This window comes from Coccinella septempunctata, chromosome X (genome assembly GCF_907165205.1).
Source record: "Coccinella septempunctata chromosome X, icCocSept1.1, whole genome shotgun sequence".
In the NCBI taxonomy this organism is placed as follows: Eukaryota; Metazoa; Arthropoda; class Insecta; order Coleoptera; family Coccinellidae; genus Coccinella; species Coccinella septempunctata.
This window is the reverse complement of record NC_058198.1, coordinates 1,839,294-1,859,585: the sequence shown is the minus strand read 5'-3', so window position 1 is coordinate 1,859,585 and position 20,292 is coordinate 1,839,294. Positions and strand designations below refer to the sequence as shown.

The window sequence follows — 20,292 nt, the reverse complement described above, 5'->3', positions numbered from 1 at the left end:
CTCAGATTTATAACTAGAAGAGTTGCTCTTTCAGAATATGTATCACATTTCCATCTACGCTGATTTTTATTGAGAGATAATCCACTCGAAAGGTGACTATCGAAAAATTCCCAAAAAGGGGTCAGTTAAAACTCCCTCAAGACCGAACGGTTGTGCCGAGATGAATGAAATTCTCAGATTTATTACTAGAAGAGTTGCTCTTTCAGAATATGTATCATATTTCCATTTACGGTTATTTTTATTGAGAGATAATCCACTCGAAAGGTGACTATCGACAAATTTCCAAAAAAGGGTCAGTTAAAACTCCCTCAAGACCGAACGGTTGTGCCAAGATGAATAAAATTCTCAGATTTATTACTAGAAGAGTTGCTCTTTCAGAATATGTATCACATTTCCATCTACGGTGATTTTTATTGAGAGATAATCCACTCGAAAGGTGACTATCGACAAATTTCCAAAAAAGGGTCAGTTAAAACTCCCTCAAGACCGAACGGTTGTGCCAAGATGAATGAAATTCTCAGATTTATTACTAGAAGAGTTGCTCTTTCAGAATATGTATCACATTTCCATCTACGGTGATTTTTATCGAGAGATAATCCACTCGAAAGGTGACTATCGAAAAATTCCCAAAAAGGGGTCAGTTAAAACTCCCTCAAGACCGAACGGTTGTGCCGAGATGAATGAAATTCTCAGATTTATTACTAGAAGAGTTGCTCTTTCAGAATATGTATCATATTTCCATTTACGGTTATTTTTATTGAGAGATAATCCACTCGAAAGGTGACTATCAAAAAATTCCCAAAAAGGGGTCAGTTAAAACTTCCTCAAGACCGAACGGTTGTGCCGAGATGAATGAAATTCTCAGATTTATTACTAGAAGAGTTGCTCTTTCAGAATATGTATCACATTTCCATCTACGGTCATTTTTATTGAGAGATAATCCACTCGAAAGGTGACTATCGAAAAATTCTAAAAAAGGGGTCAGTTAAAACTGCCTCAAGGCCGAACGGTTATGCTAAGGTGAATGAAATTCTCAGATTCTTTACTAGAAGAGTTGCTCTTTCAGAATATGTATCACATTTTCATCTACGGTGATTTTTATTGAGAGATAATCCACTCGTAAGGTGACTATCAAAAAATTCCCAAAAAGGGGTCAGTTAAAACTTCCTCAAGACCGAACGGTTGTGCCGAGATGAATGAAATTCTCAGATTTATTACTAGAAGAGTTGCTCTTTCAGAATATGTATCGCATTTCCATCTACGGTGATTTTTATTGAGAGAAAAACGACTCGAACGCCGACTATCACTGTGAAATTTTTTCATCACTGAAAATCATCCCCTCTCTTGAATATACAGCCCTCAGCTCCCCTATCATTCGAGTATTCTGAACTAATTTTCCACGTAACGTGGAAAGGCTGGACAATAAATCGTACTGATTCCCCGAATGAAGACACGGTAATAGCTCTGAATTCTGCTCTCGTATAACAAGGGTTTGTCGTTACTTTGTCAGGCCACCTGAGCAGCAATTACAAAATTAACCACGACGAAGTTTTCACTTTCACCCTGAGTGAGCAACCATTTCTGTGAATAATATAGCCAGGTCTCGGTATTTATGAATGCATTTCGTTGGAAGTTTCCTTTCGGAACAGAAATTTGGTCTAATGATGCTCATCTTTGCATCTGCAGCCCCATAGAACTTCGCAGCTCCACAAAAAGGATTATTATTAGGTAACCAACAATGATTTACTCATTTTTCCCTTGAATTTATTAGGATCGGAAATGTGTTATGATCTTTCAAAAAAAATTAATTGAACAAAATTTTTTTCTTTGCAAAATGAATCAACAAATTGGTAGTGTACAAAAAAAAAATGGAGGTGATTCATAAAATTTACATCCTTTTTTCCCAATATTTTCTATAATGATATGAACATTTTGTAGGCACCTATTCTCGTGGGAATTTCAGCGACCACCAATGTGGACCTTGAAGGTGAAGACCTTGCAGAATGTTCCATTTTGCTCTGTTTCGATCAGTCAGAACGAAAGGCGTCCTTTCCGAAACATAGATGAAGTTAACCTGTTGCAGGTACTCAGGCACTAAATAGATGCGGGGGAGGATATTATGGGCGTATCTATTGACACTTTTCAAGTAGCCAATCGCAGCGGGTCAACGGTTGCCAAGGTTACTGACTTTGTCCTTAGTTCTTCAGCATCTGAAGTCTGAAATCGAGATAATTTGAAAACGGAGAATGAAAGCTCCTTAATCCGGGCTCAACCCCTCTGATCAAAAGCGACATTTTAGCCAAAAGGCGAGAGAAAATCACCAACTTCGATCCAGGGGGATGATCATTCTTCCTTTTTCATCCCTATCCTCGACATCCATTCTTACCCGGTTTTTTTTTTAAGGAGAGGCAGTATCAATTACATAATAATCAATAAAGTCGTTACAAAATTGTTCAAATAAATAAGGAAGAATAATCCTTTGGTGCAACTGTTGGCAATTTCCCACCCCCTGATTTTCGCTTCTTTCCTTTTTCCCAGATACTTTCCCTGGAATCCCGTCCGGAGAAAATCAGGAATGACAGGCACTTACGGGGACAGGCAGGAGCACAAATTGTCATATGTCAACAGAAGCAGACACGAAATATTTCCGTTATCGTCAATTTATAGAATTGAAGAAGTGTGTAGCTTCAAAGTACCTCAGGGAAATCCCCAACGAATAAAGATAAAATACCGTATATCGATAGATTTTGGCTCGACATTTTTTTATAGTGGGCCCACTGATTCAATGCAAATGATTGAACTGAACGATTCATGGGACAAACTGGCTATTGGTTTTAATTGCGATAGAAAATCAATAATCGACTTAATTCACAAGATTCTCAAAGCATTCGATATCAATTTGGAATATATCTACTAGTACAGAATGCAATGGAAATAAAGTGCAACATCCAGAATGTTATTTTCTTCATTCATTCATTATTATGAATCCTTTGAGCCTGAAAATTGGAGGTCTCTCCATCTGTAGAGCTTTTTGGGGAGCAGAACGATCTAAATGTAATAATATATTCACCCATTAAGGTCATTCTTATATGCCATGCTTTTCATTGCAAAGGAGCCCTAACTTCGACAATTTGTTATATCACTGAACACAGCTGAGCTTTAGTGAGAGCTGGTAATGATTCCCTCAACAGCTTATCATGTAATTCTACTTAAAACTTCATTATTTATTCAAGCTTTAAAAGCAGCTTCTATCCACGGTGCGGTGATCAGTCGAAGTGGCGCTTGCCCATCTCATAATTAATGAATTGCTCCCATACAAAACCCTCTAATGGACCCTCAACTTGTCTCGTTTCAATATCGATATCTTCAGTCAACGAAAACCTATGTGAGTTTCACTGAACTATCCTAACTGATTAAGTCAACCCTATTGCTACTTCTATACTTTTTAATTTTCAATCAGAAGTTAAAGATAAGCTGCTAAAGTATTTTCTAATTTCAATAGTTCAACTGAATGTAATGATTAAGCCTTCATCGTTTGATTTATGCTTAATCGTCTCATTCTCGTGTTTATTGGCGTTTCTTTACCAACTTCAAATTATACTGAAACATTAATTTCAATAGACATCGCATGTATAAAATATCAGATAAAAGATGAGATAATATGCGGGCAATTTCATGTCAACGAACTTAAAAACGCGCTCAAAGAATCTTTGAGGGTCACAACAAAAACAACTTGTTGAGCATCATCATCTCATCATGCAGAGTTTTCCGTAAGTAATTGAATAGCTTTAGGAGTTTTTTAGCTTTGGGAGGTATCCAACATTCTCCACTTTCAGTTCAAACGATATTTATCAACTTTCTTCTGAGATCTTTAGGTATACCTGGGTTTTACATAAAAACCTGACGACCAAATCAAAGATTATAAATCATATAACTTTATAATCTTTAGACCAAATCAAAACTCTATAATCTTTGAGGCCAAATGAAGCAGAGGATCTTTTTGAGAGCCAGCACCCTCAGCCACCCCGAAGAGCTGAATAAATCGATGCGACACCTGGCGGTCAACCACCCAATATTTCTACCCTATGGGCATTCGAAAAGTAGATCCCAATGTTTCGAAAGGACATATTTTCAAAAGAAATCGGACTAGATTGATGGAGATACACTAATTCTAACAAGTTAGATTCACTGTAAATAGAGAGACTGCACAGCTCTCACAAATTCACATCTTCAAAAGTGGTTTCTGGCAGATGAGAGACATCTAGTGGATCAGTTTAGTAGTATAAGGCAAGAAAATTCCTATATCTCCTTCACCTGACAGATTTGTAATTTTTGGCAATATGTTAGGTTATGGTTAAGCAAGAATCTGCGAAGAATAAATAAAAATAACATTGATAAATAAATAGAGTAAATGCTGACTTAAAAGTTGTGAATTGCTTCTCCACTCACATACTCCAAGTATGTATTCTCCCAAATTGTGTGCCTTAATAGGTGGAAATTTAAGATTGTCAAATGCCAGCAACTTGATAAAAGAAACGAAATGCACTTGCTCCACTTTTCCTAGACAGGCTAGGGTAGTTATTGCAGGTGCAGGAGTGGTGGCCAATTCAGTAGCTTACCACTTAACTCTGAACGGTTGGAATGATGTTGTTGTTTTAGAACAGAATAAAATAGGAAGTGGTACTTCGAGATTTGGTTCAGGCACTTTGGGACTTTTCAAACCAATAGCTCATAGAAATTTGATATGGTATAGTATTAAGTTATACAAGGAGTTACAAGAAATGGGATTCGACATTGGTTTGAAACAATGCGGCAGTGTATATTTGGCCCAAACGAGAGATAGAATGTTAACACTGAGAAGACGTATGGCCTATAACATACCTACAGGTTTGGAATGTGAACTATTGGATGGAAAAGGATTGAAAAAACTCCATCCATACTTAGAAGTGAGTGATCTAGAAGGCGGTGTGTGGATTCCACAAGATGGTGTAGCTGATCCTAAGTCAGTGTGTAATGTTCTTGCTCTTCTAGCACAACAGTCTGGAGTGAGATATTTTGAAAATACCAAAATACACAATGTACTAACTAATAACAGAACTGTGGATGAAATTCAAACAAGTAAAGGCAATATACAATGTGAATTCTTTGTGAACTGTGCAGGTATGTGGGCCAGAGATTTAGGACTAAAATCAAATCCGCAAGTACATATACCCGCCTACCCAGCAGCTCATTATTACGGTACTTCGGGTCTACTTCATGAGTTTATCGAAGATACATTACCCATAGTTCGAGATTTCGATTCAAACACCTACATAAGGGAATATGACGGGGCATTTTTAGTGGGTTGGTTTGAAAACGAAGCACAACCCGCTTTTGAAAATCAAAAGGAAATTCCTAGTGATTGGATGGCACACTTGAAGATTGACAGTGACAAATTAAGTAAGTTGCAAAGAAAATTGAAAAAGTTTAGGTTCATATGGGAGAATTTTAGAATATCTGCCTAATTTTGCAATCTTTCTCAGGGCCCTTGTGGAATTCTGCCAAACATAGAATGCCAATCCTTTCAAATTGTTATTATGAGCCTGAGTACGTAAACTCCCCTGATAATTTCACACCAGATGGAAGATGGATTCTTGGTGAAGCCGCAGAAGTTGCAAAATACTTCATTGCATGTGGTATGAATGGTAATTCTCTGCAAGGAGCAGGAGGAATAGGAAAAGCTGTGGCAGAATGGATAATTGAAGGACAGCCAACTCAAGATCTCCTCCCATTCAATGTTCAAAGATTCTTAAATATTCACAACAGCAGGCCGTACCTGAAGCAAAGAATAAGAGAGGTTGTAGGAAGGTAAAATTGGTGTAATGAATCCATCATCTTGTTCTGAATGATTTTCTTCAAGACATTATGCTGTACTCTACCCCCATCAGTGTGAATATAAATACGGGAGAAATTTAAGATGCTCACCTCTGTACAGTGTACTAGAAGATCGTGGAGCAGTTTTTGGTATTAAAATGGCTTATGAAAGAGCTCTCTATTTTGATACAACTTATGAAAGTAAGTATCATATAGTGGGTCGTTAATATAAGGTCTTCCACTGATTCTTATTTTCTTCAAGAGAACCAACCAAAACCAAAGATGCCACCTGGTACATTTTACAAACCCAAATTTTTCGATTTCATGAAAGATGAATACAACGCATGTAGAGAAGGTGTTGGAATAATCGACATGTCCTCTTTCTCAAAAATTGAGATTAAGGTAGCAAATTTTTTCTGCATATGGTAATTTCTTCTTTCACTAATAGAGTTTATTGAAGGGAAATGGTGCAGATACCCTGAAATATCTCCAGATGTTATGTTCGAATGATATGGACATATCGGTTGGAACAATCGTAAGAACTGGGATGCAAAATGACAAAGGGGGATATGAAAATGATTGCATGATTGTTAGACAATCAGAAACAGAGTGAGCCATTTCTTTATATTCAGTTCATAAAATTAATGAATTAATGAGTTTATTTGAAATATTTCAAAGGAACCTAACTGAGATGTTTCAAGGCAATCATTCATCCCTTTTCAGTTTTTTCATGGTGTCACCAACAAGCCAACAAACACGAATTTTTGAGTGGATGAATAGGCATTTACCCCCGAAATCCTCTATAGTGTTGAATGATGTGACTTCTATGTATACAGTAATCAATGTGGTGGGTCCTAAAGCCCCAAATTTGCTCATGGAGTTGTCGAATACAAATTTGAACTTGCAACCATTTTTATATAAAAAAGTTAATGTAGGTTACGCCTCTGATGTAATGGTGATGTCTTTCACTCATACTGGTGAGCCTGGATATTGTTTATATGTGCCTTCAGAATATGCACTCCATGTATACTTCCAATTAATAAAGGTAATGAAAAGTGAAGCAAGCAAAGTTGTATAAAAAATTGAGGCTAAGATATATATTTCTCATTTGTCTAGGTGGGCTTAGATTATGGCGTTAGAGATGTGGGGACCTTAACTCAGCGATTCATGAGAATAGAAAGATTCATACCATTTTGGGCTGAAGAGCTATCGAGTTTCACAACACCCTTTGAAGCAGGCAATGCCTATACAGTTAGACTTGATAAGGTAATAACTCACTCTGTTTGCAGTATCCTCTCAAACTTAAAAATTTCAGAAGGAAAATTTCATCGGCAAACAAGCTCTACAGAAACAAAAGCAACAAGGTGTGTTCAAGCAACTTGTTATGTTTCACCTTGAACATTTGGACCCTGAAGTGGATATATGGCCATGGGGAGGAGAACCCATCTATAGAAATGGCAAGTTTGTGGGAACAGTAACCTCGGCAGGGTGAGTAATTTTTTGAACATGGTCTTGAAATAATCTTTACTGGTATTTCAGATATGCTTTTTCTTCGGACAAGCTGATTTGTTTAGGATTCATGAGGCGTTCAGACGCCTGTCAGACAACACCTTTAACAACAGATTATATTCTCAGCAAAGATGCAATTTACAAAATCGATATTGCTGGACGCAAATTCACAGCAATTCCACGTTTACATGCCCCGGTGCTGCCCCAAAAAAATCAGGATTCCAATTATAAACCGACACTCACGCATTACACAAGTGATATATCTACATGATGCCAAAACAGAGTCTCTTTTGGCTGTGATTTCGTTTTGTTAGATACGATTATTTATTAAAATATCTGTTTGAATAAGTTTATTATTCGATGCTTTCCTGATATTAGAAATTTCTAAGATCGGGATACCTTTCCTAAATTTTTTAACAAGTATACTACCGTCATTGGCAACTCGCTAATTAAATTTATTGTCAATTTTTCATCTAGCTGATTGTGTTGGCATATTAATGGAAACGACAATTCCGAAGGAATTGTCGTTCCAATAACGTGAGTTAGTCATGAACTATCATAGGATATATATATATAATTTGTTTTGGATTGTGTTGGCGCCTAGTTGATGAAAATTCATAATAATGTGAATGAAAACCCATTACCTGAAAATTTTGTAATGTTGGGGGGGTGAATAAGAGAATATAATTCATTGAAAATATAATGTACATAATTTTACACTGATGATAGAGGCTTTAATAAATTGCCTCGTCAAAATTATACATAGAAAGAGGTGTCAATCACTGTATTTCATCAGGTAGTGAACTGAAGGGCAGTTCTCACAAAATATTCATAAAATTGATATAATCCTACAGCCAATTCTCATATTTCAACGAAAAATCAAATGTAACTGGCTCGAATTACATAAATTTTATTCACAAATTGTGCCACTTCCTTAACCTAAATGATTAGTAAGCCCAGAACCTACTTAAATATTTAAGAAAACGAAATGGAAATATCGGATGGTATTGAAAGAACAAAATTCAAATTAGTTAAAAATCCCGTCAAATTTGTCCTTATACAGTATCGATGTACTGATGAGTAATTTTGGTACCTAATGGAAATAGAGTAAATCGGGTTCAAATTAAAAGTGATCCAACAGTTCAATTTATGATCCCAAAATCGAATCGAATACGAATTTGATGAGTTAAACAACAATATCGGTGGAATCCCAGAATTAAAAAAATCGATGCAACTTCAAAATAGAAGGGACATTTGGAATGAGAAGATCACAATTCAAGAATGTTAACATGCACTCAAATATTTTCAAAAATTTGTTATTGATAAAAATTCAATTGCTGATTACTAAAAAGATAAATGTGGAGTATTTTTAACAAGTTCTTCAAGATGCTATTATCAAAAATATCCTTCTCCTTATATACATTTCCACTCCAAAAATGACAAATCCTACCTTATAAAAAAACTGTATTTAAATCAAAAAATAACTGAATCAAATTGATGGTTTAATATATATACAAGATTATCATGTCTACCCTTCCTATTCACCCACATAGTAGAAGCATATACATATAATATAACATGACAAATGTCTACGAAGTAAGGCTAAATTTAGACTTCCATAGGTAATCTGACACCCATCATGAAAAAATATGAGGTATGCTAAATTCTTTTTTTTTTATTACATTGAACGAATGCTATCGCAGAAATCGTACGTTAGAGAGTTTCCAACATCAAATTACAAGATAAAATTAGTTTCCCAACATTAACATCTGTTTTACTTCTATATAAAAATCAGCAAACTATTTGGTTCAATTGATGGAATACTTTCATTTTTGAAGGAAAAAGCATGGGAAAACATTCTTGAAGTATTTTTTACAGAACAGCAGTTATCTGGGGATCCAGTTGCTTAACTTCAATGGCGGCAACAAAAATTGCCTTAACAAAGATATCGTTTGGCTACCAAACATCCAACAAATTACTTCTCCTTTTTCTCCGAAATAAGAACACTAAAGCTAAAATAAAAAATTTTGTATGTAAAATATAAATAAGACTGTACAAAACTATTTCGAGTGGAATTCGTCCAGATGCGGTGGGCATTGACAATAACGAAACATTAAATTTTGTGAGTCTATGACTAAAAAAACAAAATGACTGGGGGGAAACAGTTAATCCTATATCTGTAAAGAATACTTTTCAGAGGTTATTTGATAATTACTCATATAAAATATGATAATCATGCAATCCAAAATTGCATATTATTAATCAGTGAAGACCATTCTAAACAAATTGATAAATGGTATAATTTCTACAATTGTATTCCATCAATTACAATTTGACTAAGTGAGTTTCAACTGAAACAAAATACACGTAGGTAAATGTATAATCGGTGATGTTTAGCATAACCCGAGTGGATCAAGTTGTATGGATGACGATAAGATTATGATTATTCGAAATCAGTAAACTATACCTTAAAATTATATAACAAAAACAAGTGACTTGTTACTGCCGCTTATGGATACTTAATGAAAATTATCCTAAATAGTTTGATTCTTCCAGTTTGCATGATTAAACGTTTCAAAGAACTAAGATTTATCAGTTGGGAACGTTGGTTTCATATCAGATACTTGAGGAGTGTTAAGCTCTGATAAGTCATCGTCTATGATTTCGTCAACTAAATCTGTGTTGTTCAGAGAATCATCCAACAGTTGTTCTAAGGGTAACATTGGGTACGTTGTAATTTCTTGTCCTGAAACCATGGGATCACCTGATTAAAGAAAAAAAAATGAAAGTCAACTTTTTGCTCCTATCCAGAACACATTAAAACATTTGGACAAAATTTCAGTGCTAAACATATATACAAACAATATCAAATATTCGAAGAGTGGTTCAAAGCGGTTGTGAACTGTACAGAAGAGCAATGCTCAGATAGATTTTCCCTACCCTAAAATGTAATTGCTCCTGCTGAACCACTCTACAAACAAACCTATTATATCAAGTGTTTTGGTCTCACCAGAATTCTGGTTCAGCTCGTCCTGCGTGAATGATAACCCGTATTCTGATGTTCCTTCACTGAAAAGCTGCAAAATCAATAAGGACTTGAAATAACAACAGTTCCACACACCTTGAAAATGGTTTTATAGAATTTTGTCCATCTGGTACAAATAAGAAAATTTACACTCGAAGTTAACTGAATTCTTCAATAACTATCAATGTGGTTAAGCCAATTAGTATAAGCTAGAAGTAATTAAAAATCATTTGAGATTTAATTGATTCACAATCTTCCTCAATTTTCCAATCATTTTCTAGTGGTGTTGTCAAAAGTTAAGGTATATTTTATTTAATCAAAATTAGCTTACACTATAATCAGGTTGATAAAAAGGCATCCTGTTGATATCCTTGAAAATAAAGTTAAAATGCATCAGAAATTAATGATCCCTAAACTAATTTACAGAATTTTAATGAATTCAACAAAACTTGAATTTGTGATATCCTATATAGAAAAATAGACATCAAGATTTTTCAAGTTAAAAAAAAATTCATCATATTATGATTACACTCGTGTGGTGAATCAGTTTTGGCATTAAAAATTTGTGAGGAGAGAAATTCATAATACCAGTTACTCATTTCTGAAAAGTACATACCCCTAGTAACGTATTAGTATCGAAGGTCCCACATCCATGCAGTAAATCCTTGTAGAGATCTATTTCCGACTGATTATTTTCTAAAATCGAGCCAAGATCACCGCTGAAACAATCATCAGTACTAAATGTACCAATGTCCACAATACATATTAATTCAAGACCATGAAATATTCAGTCAAGAAGATTACATGTTACCACTAAATTTTCATAGATGTTATTATGAATGCAGATAAAGGAAATTTGAATAAAAAATAATACTGAAAACCAAGCACACACAGGATTATTGACGAAATTGTATATATTCAGTGGTGACTTGCAACTACGATATGCATACATAAGAAGACTAAAATCTACTTTTACACTTTAATTACAGTACTATCCAGACTGACTCAGACTGAAGCAAATATTTGAATTATTTCAACTACATTCAGGTTTTTTCAGTATTGACAAATATTCAATTCATTATCTGATGGATTTTTACAGATGAAAATAAATTTGATGTGGTTCAAGGTACCCAGCAAATAATTTTTTACTGAATTTATTCTAGATCTATACAAACCTTCAACATAATACTTCTTTCGAGATAAAAATTTGTATAAAAGTATTCAGCCATTTTTATCCTAATTGAGTTAATCGAACAAGAGATCTTCCAAATGGTTATTAATATTATTCGAAAATGTATTAGATCGGAATCGACTTTAGGAAGCAGATAGTTTTAAACAATCCTGAGTAGGTATTTTTGTTTCACTGGAACCCATGATTAGACCTGGAAATAATATGGTACCCCAATTATACTATTCACTGGAACAATAAACAAGAAGATATCCTTCCCTATATGAATGAGCAAAACTTTTGAGGGAGATATTTTCATGTTTTATCCAATAAAAATGGCCAAACAAAAAATTAAATGACATCATTTTTTCATCATCAGAGGTGATACAAAAAAATTTCAAAATTGGCATAATTTTCTCAGACGTTAAAGATCAAACACATAGATTAGGGAAATATACAACAACGGAACTAGGGTTATAAATTGAATATTGCTCAGTAGTACAACTCCGACAGCAATTTTCAGCTCCCATTCACATAATATAATGGGATTGATGAAAATGTTTCCTGGGTACCCTGAGGTAAAATTTTACTCAGTGAAGAAAAAAATATATTAAAACATTATATCTTTCTGACATAAAATCAATAACCTAAGCCAGAATAATGAAATTTCCCTGATGCAGATGAACCACTCACTCCCTTGAGTCTTACCTGTTGTTTATTTTTTCTGGTCCTTCTGTCTTTCGTGTAGCAACTGTCATATTGTCGTTAACAGAGCTATTATCGGGTGTTTCTTCAACCTCATTGGAACTCTTTGCACTACTGCTTTGAGATCGATCTTTTTTTCCATTTACAACCTTTATATTGAAATCCCTGTTTGTGAAATTACCAAGCAATGTATCTTGGGATGATGGATTTATAAATACTTTTGTCTCATTATCTCCAGATTTTGGTTTAATGATATTGTCTTCCAAAATGTTCAAAATAGGATCCTCTGATAGCAGTTCATTTGAAGGCATGCCTTCTTCACTATTATCAGCAAACTGTTCCACCAAAAAAGTAAAAGGTATTGTGAAAAAACAACTATTTGAAAGACTAAACAAACCAGCAATTTGAAAAATTATGAAGATATACCACAACCTTCAATCTACGAAGCTTTAAATAGACACTTACTACATAAGGTGATTTTTCCCAATAAGATTCTTTACTTTTATTTTGTGATGTGGTTTCTTTCGCATTTGATGATGTATCAGCCGACACTGTCTCAGTTTCATTCACCAATTCATTGGTCAAATCAATATTAGAAAGTGGAGATACAACATCCAGAGATGATGTTGAAGTAGGTGTCAGGGGTTTGTAAATCTGTGAAAGGAGAACAATAAGAATTATTGTTACTTGAAAGCTCATCCTTGACAAACGTTACAAAGTATTTTCTTTTCATTTTTCAATCCCCCATTAACAAAATATCGAATCTTGTTTAATCAGGACTTCCAACTAATCAAACCAGATAAAAATAATCAATGAAATGCACTCATACAACCCTCAGCTGAACAATGAATCAAATACTCTGAAATTAGTTGAAAAAAATTGAGAGTGCTCACTAGAGTCAAATCTTTTTCATCGTTATCAGATGCTGTTAGGAATTCCTCAGGTTCAACTTCATTCTCAATTTCTATTTCATTATCAAGTTCATGAATAGTGGGACCATCATTTTTAGAAGACGGAGATTTCTTCATTCTTTTATTTGGAGTGCCCCTCAACATTAGTGGATAGTGCCTTTTAACACCAACCCCCATTCTATTACCTCCTGGATGAACCATGGATACCAAAAATTGTATTAGCTAAAGAACAAAGTAAATTAACAATATACCTAAAAGGATTTTCTTCAATTTTTGTACTAAGCATACTTTATTTACGATTTGTTGTTGCTTTGTATGTTTCTGCCTCAGCACAGCTAATTCTCTCCATAACACAGCATTTTCTTGCTTCATTGTAGCCAATTGACTATCAACATGAGCCTGACGTCCTCTTAGCTGTTTAACATCTGATAAAACTTTTGACAGATCTTCACTTTTCATGACTTGATTTCCATTTTCTGAGTGTTTAGATACTGTAACCTATGACAAAAATAAATATATACAGGACAGCCCAAAAAAAATTAAAAAATTTATAACATACTTTTCGTTTGATCAATTTTAGTAATTCTGGGCTCTCTTTTTTGAAATAAGGATGGAAAAATTGGACCTCGTCTTTTTCTCCATCAGCTATAGGTCCATTCTCGACAGCTGATACTTTGTGAAAGCCATCTTATAAAAAAAAAATAACTCAGTATAAATGGATATTATGTTTGCGAAATACTTACACATGTTCAATTGTCTCACAAAACTACTCATGTTATTGTGTTTGTAATATAGAGGTAATAACTCATACCAAAACTGTACTTGATTCAAAATAATAAAACTATTTCCATTCTGAAAAATAAAAACAAATCAAAATCACTTTGTGTAATCATCAGATACTAGAAACTATGCAGATTTATTTAGCCAAATAACTATTAGCACAATAAAATAATTAATGATCAAGATGATGAGTAATTATATATTTTTTTCATGTAAATTAACATTGGGCAAGGAAAGGTGCAATTGACTTTTCGTTACGACGTCATTTCGGAATATTTCACTATAGGTAATTGGGGCAACATAAATGTACATAGGAAATACATAAAATCCTTATGATTAACAATAATACATACAGGACTCCAACAAATAAGGTGATCAGTCTTGGAATCTGAAACCATTTTCCACAACTTCGTGAGAAAAGCTGGGACATTGGTGAAATGATCAGATAAAGGCTGCATTATATATTTTTAAAACTTTTCTCCAAATCGACTAGATAGTTCAACTCGCGTAGAAATTAGACTAAAATGGTCATTTAACATGACATTAATTATAGCAAACAAAAATTATTTTTTTGTAACATATACCATACTTCTCCTATTTTTAATAATAATGACAATGACAAGACAGTGTGAATTTTGAGGTGTGCTCCACTCTTATTTTTCTTGAGTTAACAATTATGGCCTTCAATATCGAAATTTGAAAATCATTCCTGAACAAATAATAAATCGAATTATAAACTTATGTCGCCAGACTATATCCACACCTAACACAAATTATCATATGATATGAGATTATTCTCGATTAAAATTGGGACTTTTAAATGCGCTTATCAGCGCATTCGCATAAGCTTTCATACGAATTCAGATGCTTCCCAAGTATGGTGATAGTCGACAATTTTATACCTAAATTATATCCACTTGTTACAGACCAAGAGAATTTTGACCCAACAGAAGGTAAGAAAAAAAGTGCATCCGAAATTATCCTTTGGGAACAAAAAGTATAGTCGAATATAGGATATAGGTATAAAGCGCAAATCAGGAGTATTGATTTTCAATTATACACGACCAATTTTTCAATGGGCAATATTTAGCACATTAAGAATAGTATCAAGGAAGAATCATTAATATTTCACGTGAATTTCCAACATATTTATACTACTACAACGCATCCTACGGAGAAAACGCAGTTGAACGCACAATAGCCGTTTTTTTTATAATATGAATGGAAATTGCATGAAAGCATTGTAAATTTTCTTATACAAAGACAAAATAATTATATATCTGATAATTTAAGCAATATTAATCCTGTAGATCATTATTAGATGAAGTGTAGAGTATTAGAAAATTAAATAAATAGAATATTTGTAGTTGCGCTTCTCTATTTCATTTTACCACGGATTTTTTTTGGTTCCTTTAAATTTAGAAACTGTAAATTTGGCCAATCATCAAATGACTTTAGGACTGTCTGGTTTCAATTCATGCCACAATATCATTTATAACATTCAAATATAAATGTTAGTTTCAATTTACAGATCTTGTGACAGACTGGAGATTGATTGGACAAGAACAAAATGGAGATCTATTGTTCAGTTGGACTCATAAATCCGATAAAAATAGCGACCATACTCGGATTGGATGCTATAACTTGACGAAAAATCATTTAGACGTAGTTCATACATTTTCGCAAATAACAAACTGTATTCAAGCTTCAATTGACGACACCAAAACCTACCTAACGTTCGTTGTGAAGAATATCGAAGATGATATATTCACATATAAACCCTATATCATCCATCTGCATAGGAATATTATTGTGGATTTGAATATGGAGAGATCAAAGCAGATTATGATACAATTTCTCTATCAGAAAACTTCTTTGCTTTCTGAAAAAACAACAACAAAATTTTTGATTTTGGTTCATCAAGAATGTAAGAATGATATTTTATTAGGTATCTTTTTGCCATATGGCAGAAGGAAGGATAGGATTCTTGAATAAAAACACTTATGATTAAAAAAAGATGATAACTTATTTAGCTTTGTGTAAGGCCTGATCATTTGTCCACTAGAGGAACAAATTTTGTGGTAAATATAAATCTATTGTTCAAGGTATACTTCAGTACCAAATAAAATCCCAATCTACAGAGTTTAACATGAACAGCTTCAGCTATGAATCCATTGTAAGAATATTCACATGGGCTCAGTGGGATCCAATGAACCAAATTTTGTATTACATCCATAACAAAAAACCTTCCAGATCCATAGTGGAAGGTGATGAAGCTCCACCTTCTATCATAAGTTCAAAATCGTCCCCCACACTGTCTGGTTTGCAATTCCACGATGATTTGCCTCATGAAAGCGTGGTAAATTTGATCAGGTTTAAAATTATGAACATTTCACCGCAGAATTCAATTTTTAGTTGAATATACCTTTGAATTTACCACATGCCAATACTTTAAACAATTCTGGAAACTTGTATGAAGATGATGCTGTACCTTTGAGGATACATGACTGCACTCTAGATTTGATTGTGGTAACAAATGAAGATGGATTTGTGTGTATATGCCATCATTATCTGTATCAAGTGAGTAAGAGATATTTATCGTCGCAGAAAAAAATAAATGTTGGTTTTTAGCCAATCCAACCAACTGATGATAGTGTTCAAGATGATGAATCCTTGGTTCACTTTGCATATTCCGTGACGGTTTTGCATCAAAGTTGCGTATTGCAGTGTGTTGTTCCAGGCTTACCTTTCAAAAAAGCAAAAACCATAAGACCTGTGTTCAAAAGACATGGTACCTACAATTATTAAATATCACTCATAATATGCCTGTTAACTGTTCTTCTAATTCTAGGAAACCATATGCTGGTGTTTATACCAGAAGTTTGTACTCAGTTGCTGGATATAGGCATCAAACATGAACCATGCTGCCATGTCAGCCTCAAGCCTTTCTTGACTGAAACACCTTCTTTCATGCTATGTTTGGCTCCACTAGCTGCTTATGATAACTTAGTTAATATAGCAACACTAGATGTGATCGATTTTGAAATAACCAAAGAATTGCTGGTAGATGCTTTCAAGAATGAACAAGGGTTGGATAACAAAATTGCAATAATTCATTTCCTAATGCAGCACCTTGAAGAAGCTGACACAGCCCTGGAGGTAGGGCATTCACTAATTTGCCATTTACAAATTCAAATTTTGCCTTGTTACAGCTAATCATGTGGCATACCCAAATGGTGTTGAAACTAGATTGGTCTCAACTTCTGAAAGAATATCTTATAGGCTGCTCATATGCTAGTCTCCAAAAAAACCTTCCTCCTGATGCTAATCATCTCTTGAATTTACTCCCAATCACAACTCAGCATATTGGCAAGGATTTAGAAGTGAAAATTGAAGATAAAACAATTTGCTTATCCCAAGATATGTTATGGAATACATCAATGATGCTTTTGTCTCCACAGCAACGTATCATTCCTTATAGGAGTGACATGTGGATCAAACTTTGGGAACAGTTAGCTCTAGTATTAAAAGGAAAACAGCGCTTCAGACCTGCTCAGGTTGTTGAAAAATTGAGAGTTTCTCTTGTTTGTTACCAGGTAAAAAGGACAAAAATATCCAGGTTGAAATTAGTGTAGACTCTTCATTATTTTAGCCTGAAGCTCTCTCGAGATCAAGTACCCCTATGTCTCCAGCTGGGCCAATTACATCATCAATATTGAATGAGCTTTGTGGAATGCAGGGAACCAGAAAAGGACTTGAGGAATTGCCATTTTATGAAATTGAAAATTGCACAGCAAGTCGCCAGGAACATATTATTTCTGTGGTAAAATCTGATATATATATATGATAAAATGAATTGGGGAAATTCTTTTCCATCTGATTTTTTAGAATTTGAGAGAACTGAGTATGCATCTACTCAAGCAAAGTTCTGATAACAAAATAACCCGCTTCCAATGGCAAAACCAAAGCCCCATGCATGTACATGCTGTTGCAACAAGATATGTTTCTGCACAACTTGAACAATCAAGACGACTTTGTCAAGCATTATGCCAAAAAGCTGTTTCAACTGACCCAAGACACCCGCTTGAGAAGGGTTTTCTTTACATGTAAAACCAAACAATTAAAAAAAAAGCTATAAATTAATGTTTATAATTCTAGAGATCAAATGAACGAGGAAGATAGATTAGTACTATTCTCCATACTTGAACGGTACTACTTGGCAATAGAATCAATTGCATACCCCCAACCACAAGGTTTCACTTCCTTTTTCAGTTTCTTAGGATACAAAACGTTGTCCTTCGAAATGTTTTTACAATATGTGAATCGAAATGTTTTTGAACTTCAGGTTGATGTCATGAAGGCAATAATGACAGGTTAGACAAATTGAATATTATATGGGATTGTTATAAACATAACATTTCATTTTTAGATATTCCCAACGACAGTAGAGGGGTTAATCAAAAACTGAAACTTTTATCTATTCTTCCACGTTCAAGAGCCAAAAGGTTATTGAATCAGTGGCAACATCCCATCAGTCTCATGTTGAGAGCAAGGGAACATGCCCTGAACATATTATCAGGGGTAGAATCAGGTACTGGAAAGGGTAACTTCAGCTCTAATAAACATTATAAGAACTTGAGTCCCACCCCTTCAGAACAAAGACTTCCAGCTTTGGATACATTCCTAGATTTACTAACAGCCAAAGCTAGTTTAACTGACTTGGATTTCGGTCTACTAATTGAAGCTACAGAGTCATCAGTTGAGGAGTTTCAATGAAAATGTGGATAGTTTCAAACTGAAATTTTATTTACATTGTCAATATAATAAAAAATTTCAGCAGTCAACTATTTGATATGTTTCACAACAAAAAACTTTAAATAATTTTCAATGAAAGAACATTTCATGTGATTCACAAACAATTCAAGATTAACAACAAATTGAAAGTACTTTCAATTATAGAACGGATTGTAAGTTACCCAATGGGCTCTATTTTGTTCTTTCTCTGACTTATGAGAAGTGAAGAGAGACTTATAAACATCAGAAGCTTGAGGATCTTTCGCAACACTATAGTCAGACTTCATTTTCTTTGTGTCCACAGTAGATTCTTGTAGTTTCCCAGGTCGTTTCTTCAGATTCAAAGACATATTTGGAGCCTGAAATTTATTTGGTTAAGTACAAATGGTTCAGGCATAATTTGGTGAATGCTCACGGTTTTGTCAAGTTTGGGGCCAGATTTTTTATCTTTCTCATTTTTCACAGAGGTGCTTGATGAAGTACTTGGTCCAGGGACATCTTCAGGCTCTGTTTTAACTTTCTTCTCTTTTTTCTTCTTCTGCTGAGCTTGTCTTTTAGCCAATCTCTCTTTCATCACAACAAGATCTTCCTCGTTACCATTCAAAATAACCACATCATCAGGTTCAAATGGTTGCTGGCACTTGAAATATTATTGCCTTAATAATATATAAATTTCTCCTGAGCTAATATTTAAATATTACCTTATGGCATATCTTGATGTCAATTTGTTTCAATGCTCTTTCAGAAAACACACAGCCACAAGACCATATTGATACAAATCTGAATTTTCCAGTCATTTCTAGACCGATGACAGGGCATATAAATGGAGAAGGGCCAATGGTTGAGCTTTTTTCTTTAACCTCTTCCTCTTTGTAAGAAGGATTAGGAGTTAAATTCAATTCCTTGATATCCTGAAAACAACTGCGATTAACGAAAAAAGAAAAGACTGAGACACAGAGTACCTACTTTAAGATTTTTAATATGACTAATTTCTACCGGCATTGAAGATTTATTCAGCAATGCTTCAATCAAGGAAACTTTATTATATAACTTTCCGAGACCACACATTACTATAGGAGACTGTAATGGTTCTTGAGTTAATGCACAGCATCTCCATTGGAATATGAGCTCAGAATCCTTGTCTTTCTGTAACATTATAATCATCACCATTTGGTTCAATATAAGCAAAATCAGCTCACCTGTTCTGGTTTTTGCTTTGTCTTCACAAGTTCATCCCTTCTAGGAATAGTTCCACCATCACAACCCATGTCGTTTACCTATTATTTTGATTGAATTAACACCAAATGCTCGTTTATTTATTTTTTGCAAGATTCGTGACAGTTCTAATGAGTTTCGAGGTTATGTTATGTTGTTGGCTAGTTTGTCTATGGCTTCCACTCATTGAACTCTATGAGAGTTCAATGCTTCCACTTGATACCATAGAGAAAATGATTTGACATTACTGAATTGTTTCATTACCTCTTGTTGAAAAAATCAATATTTATTATAATATGAGTTTATTATCAATCTTCAATGAAGGTTTTAAG

At 34.2% G+C, this 20,292-nt stretch overlaps 4 protein-coding genes across 7 annotated transcripts; 2 read left to right on the top strand and 2 right to left on the bottom strand.

Annotated features, from left to right (window-relative positions):
- Positions 1–4,335: 4,335 nt before the first annotated feature.
- Positions 4,336–7,707, top strand: LOC123321855 (pyruvate dehydrogenase phosphatase regulatory subunit, mitochondrial-like). Its single transcript, XM_044909634.1, has 9 exons — positions 4,336–5,439; positions 5,523–5,847; positions 5,900–6,054; positions 6,116–6,255; positions 6,314–6,462; positions 6,577–6,898; positions 6,970–7,119; positions 7,169–7,341; positions 7,393–7,707. Exons 1-9 carry the CDS (start codon positions 4,461–4,463, stop codon positions 7,631–7,633), a joined length of 2,634 nt encoding a protein of 877 aa, XP_044765569.1. The 5' UTR covers positions 4,336–4,460; the 3' UTR covers positions 7,634–7,707.
- Positions 7,708–8,048: 341 nt separating this feature from the next.
- LOC123321356 (heat shock factor protein) lies at positions 8,049–14,556 on the bottom strand. Of its 4 annotated transcripts, none has more exons than XM_044908883.1 (11): positions 14,305–14,556; positions 13,915–14,023; positions 13,731–13,858; positions 13,460–13,669; positions 13,154–13,393; positions 12,726–12,914; positions 12,264–12,604; positions 11,004–11,124; positions 10,719–10,757; positions 10,373–10,439; positions 8,049–10,126 (listed from the first exon to the last, which is right to left on the bottom strand). In XM_044908883.1, the coding sequence occupies exons 1-11, from the start codon at positions 14,407–14,409 to the stop codon at positions 9,945–9,947; spliced, it is 1,731 nt and encodes a 576-aa protein (XP_044764818.1). In that variant the 5' UTR covers positions 14,410–14,556; the 3' UTR covers positions 8,049–9,944. The 4 variants fall into 4 exon arrangements, with proteins under 4 accessions (XP_044764818.1, XP_044764820.1, XP_044764819.1 ...); XM_044908885.1 differs by having other exon boundaries at positions 12,264–12,595; XM_044908884.1 differs by having other exon boundaries at positions 13,469–13,669.
- Positions 14,557–14,638: 82 nt separating this feature from the next.
- On the top strand, positions 14,639–18,795 carry LOC123321358 (protein pigeon). The gene is made up of 11 exons (XM_044908888.1): positions 14,639–14,904; positions 15,483–15,878; positions 16,057–16,310; positions 16,367–16,531; positions 16,583–16,742; positions 16,803–17,110; positions 17,164–17,547; positions 17,604–17,774; positions 17,840–18,057; positions 18,110–18,324; positions 18,381–18,795. Exons 1-11 carry the CDS (start codon positions 14,772–14,774, stop codon positions 18,725–18,727), a joined length of 2,751 nt encoding a protein of 916 aa, XP_044764823.1. The 5' UTR covers positions 14,639–14,771; the 3' UTR covers positions 18,728–18,795.
- On the bottom strand, positions 18,737–20,123 carry LOC123321357 (replication termination factor 2). Its single transcript, XM_044908887.1, has 5 exons — positions 19,945–20,123; positions 19,712–19,891; positions 19,447–19,656; positions 19,161–19,385; positions 18,737–19,104 (listed from the first exon to the last, which is right to left on the bottom strand). The coding sequence occupies exons 1-5, from the start codon at positions 20,011–20,013 to the stop codon at positions 18,901–18,903; spliced, it is 888 nt and encodes a 295-aa protein (XP_044764822.1). The 5' UTR covers positions 20,014–20,123; the 3' UTR covers positions 18,737–18,900.
- Between the last annotated feature and the right edge of the window lie 169 nt (positions 20,124–20,292).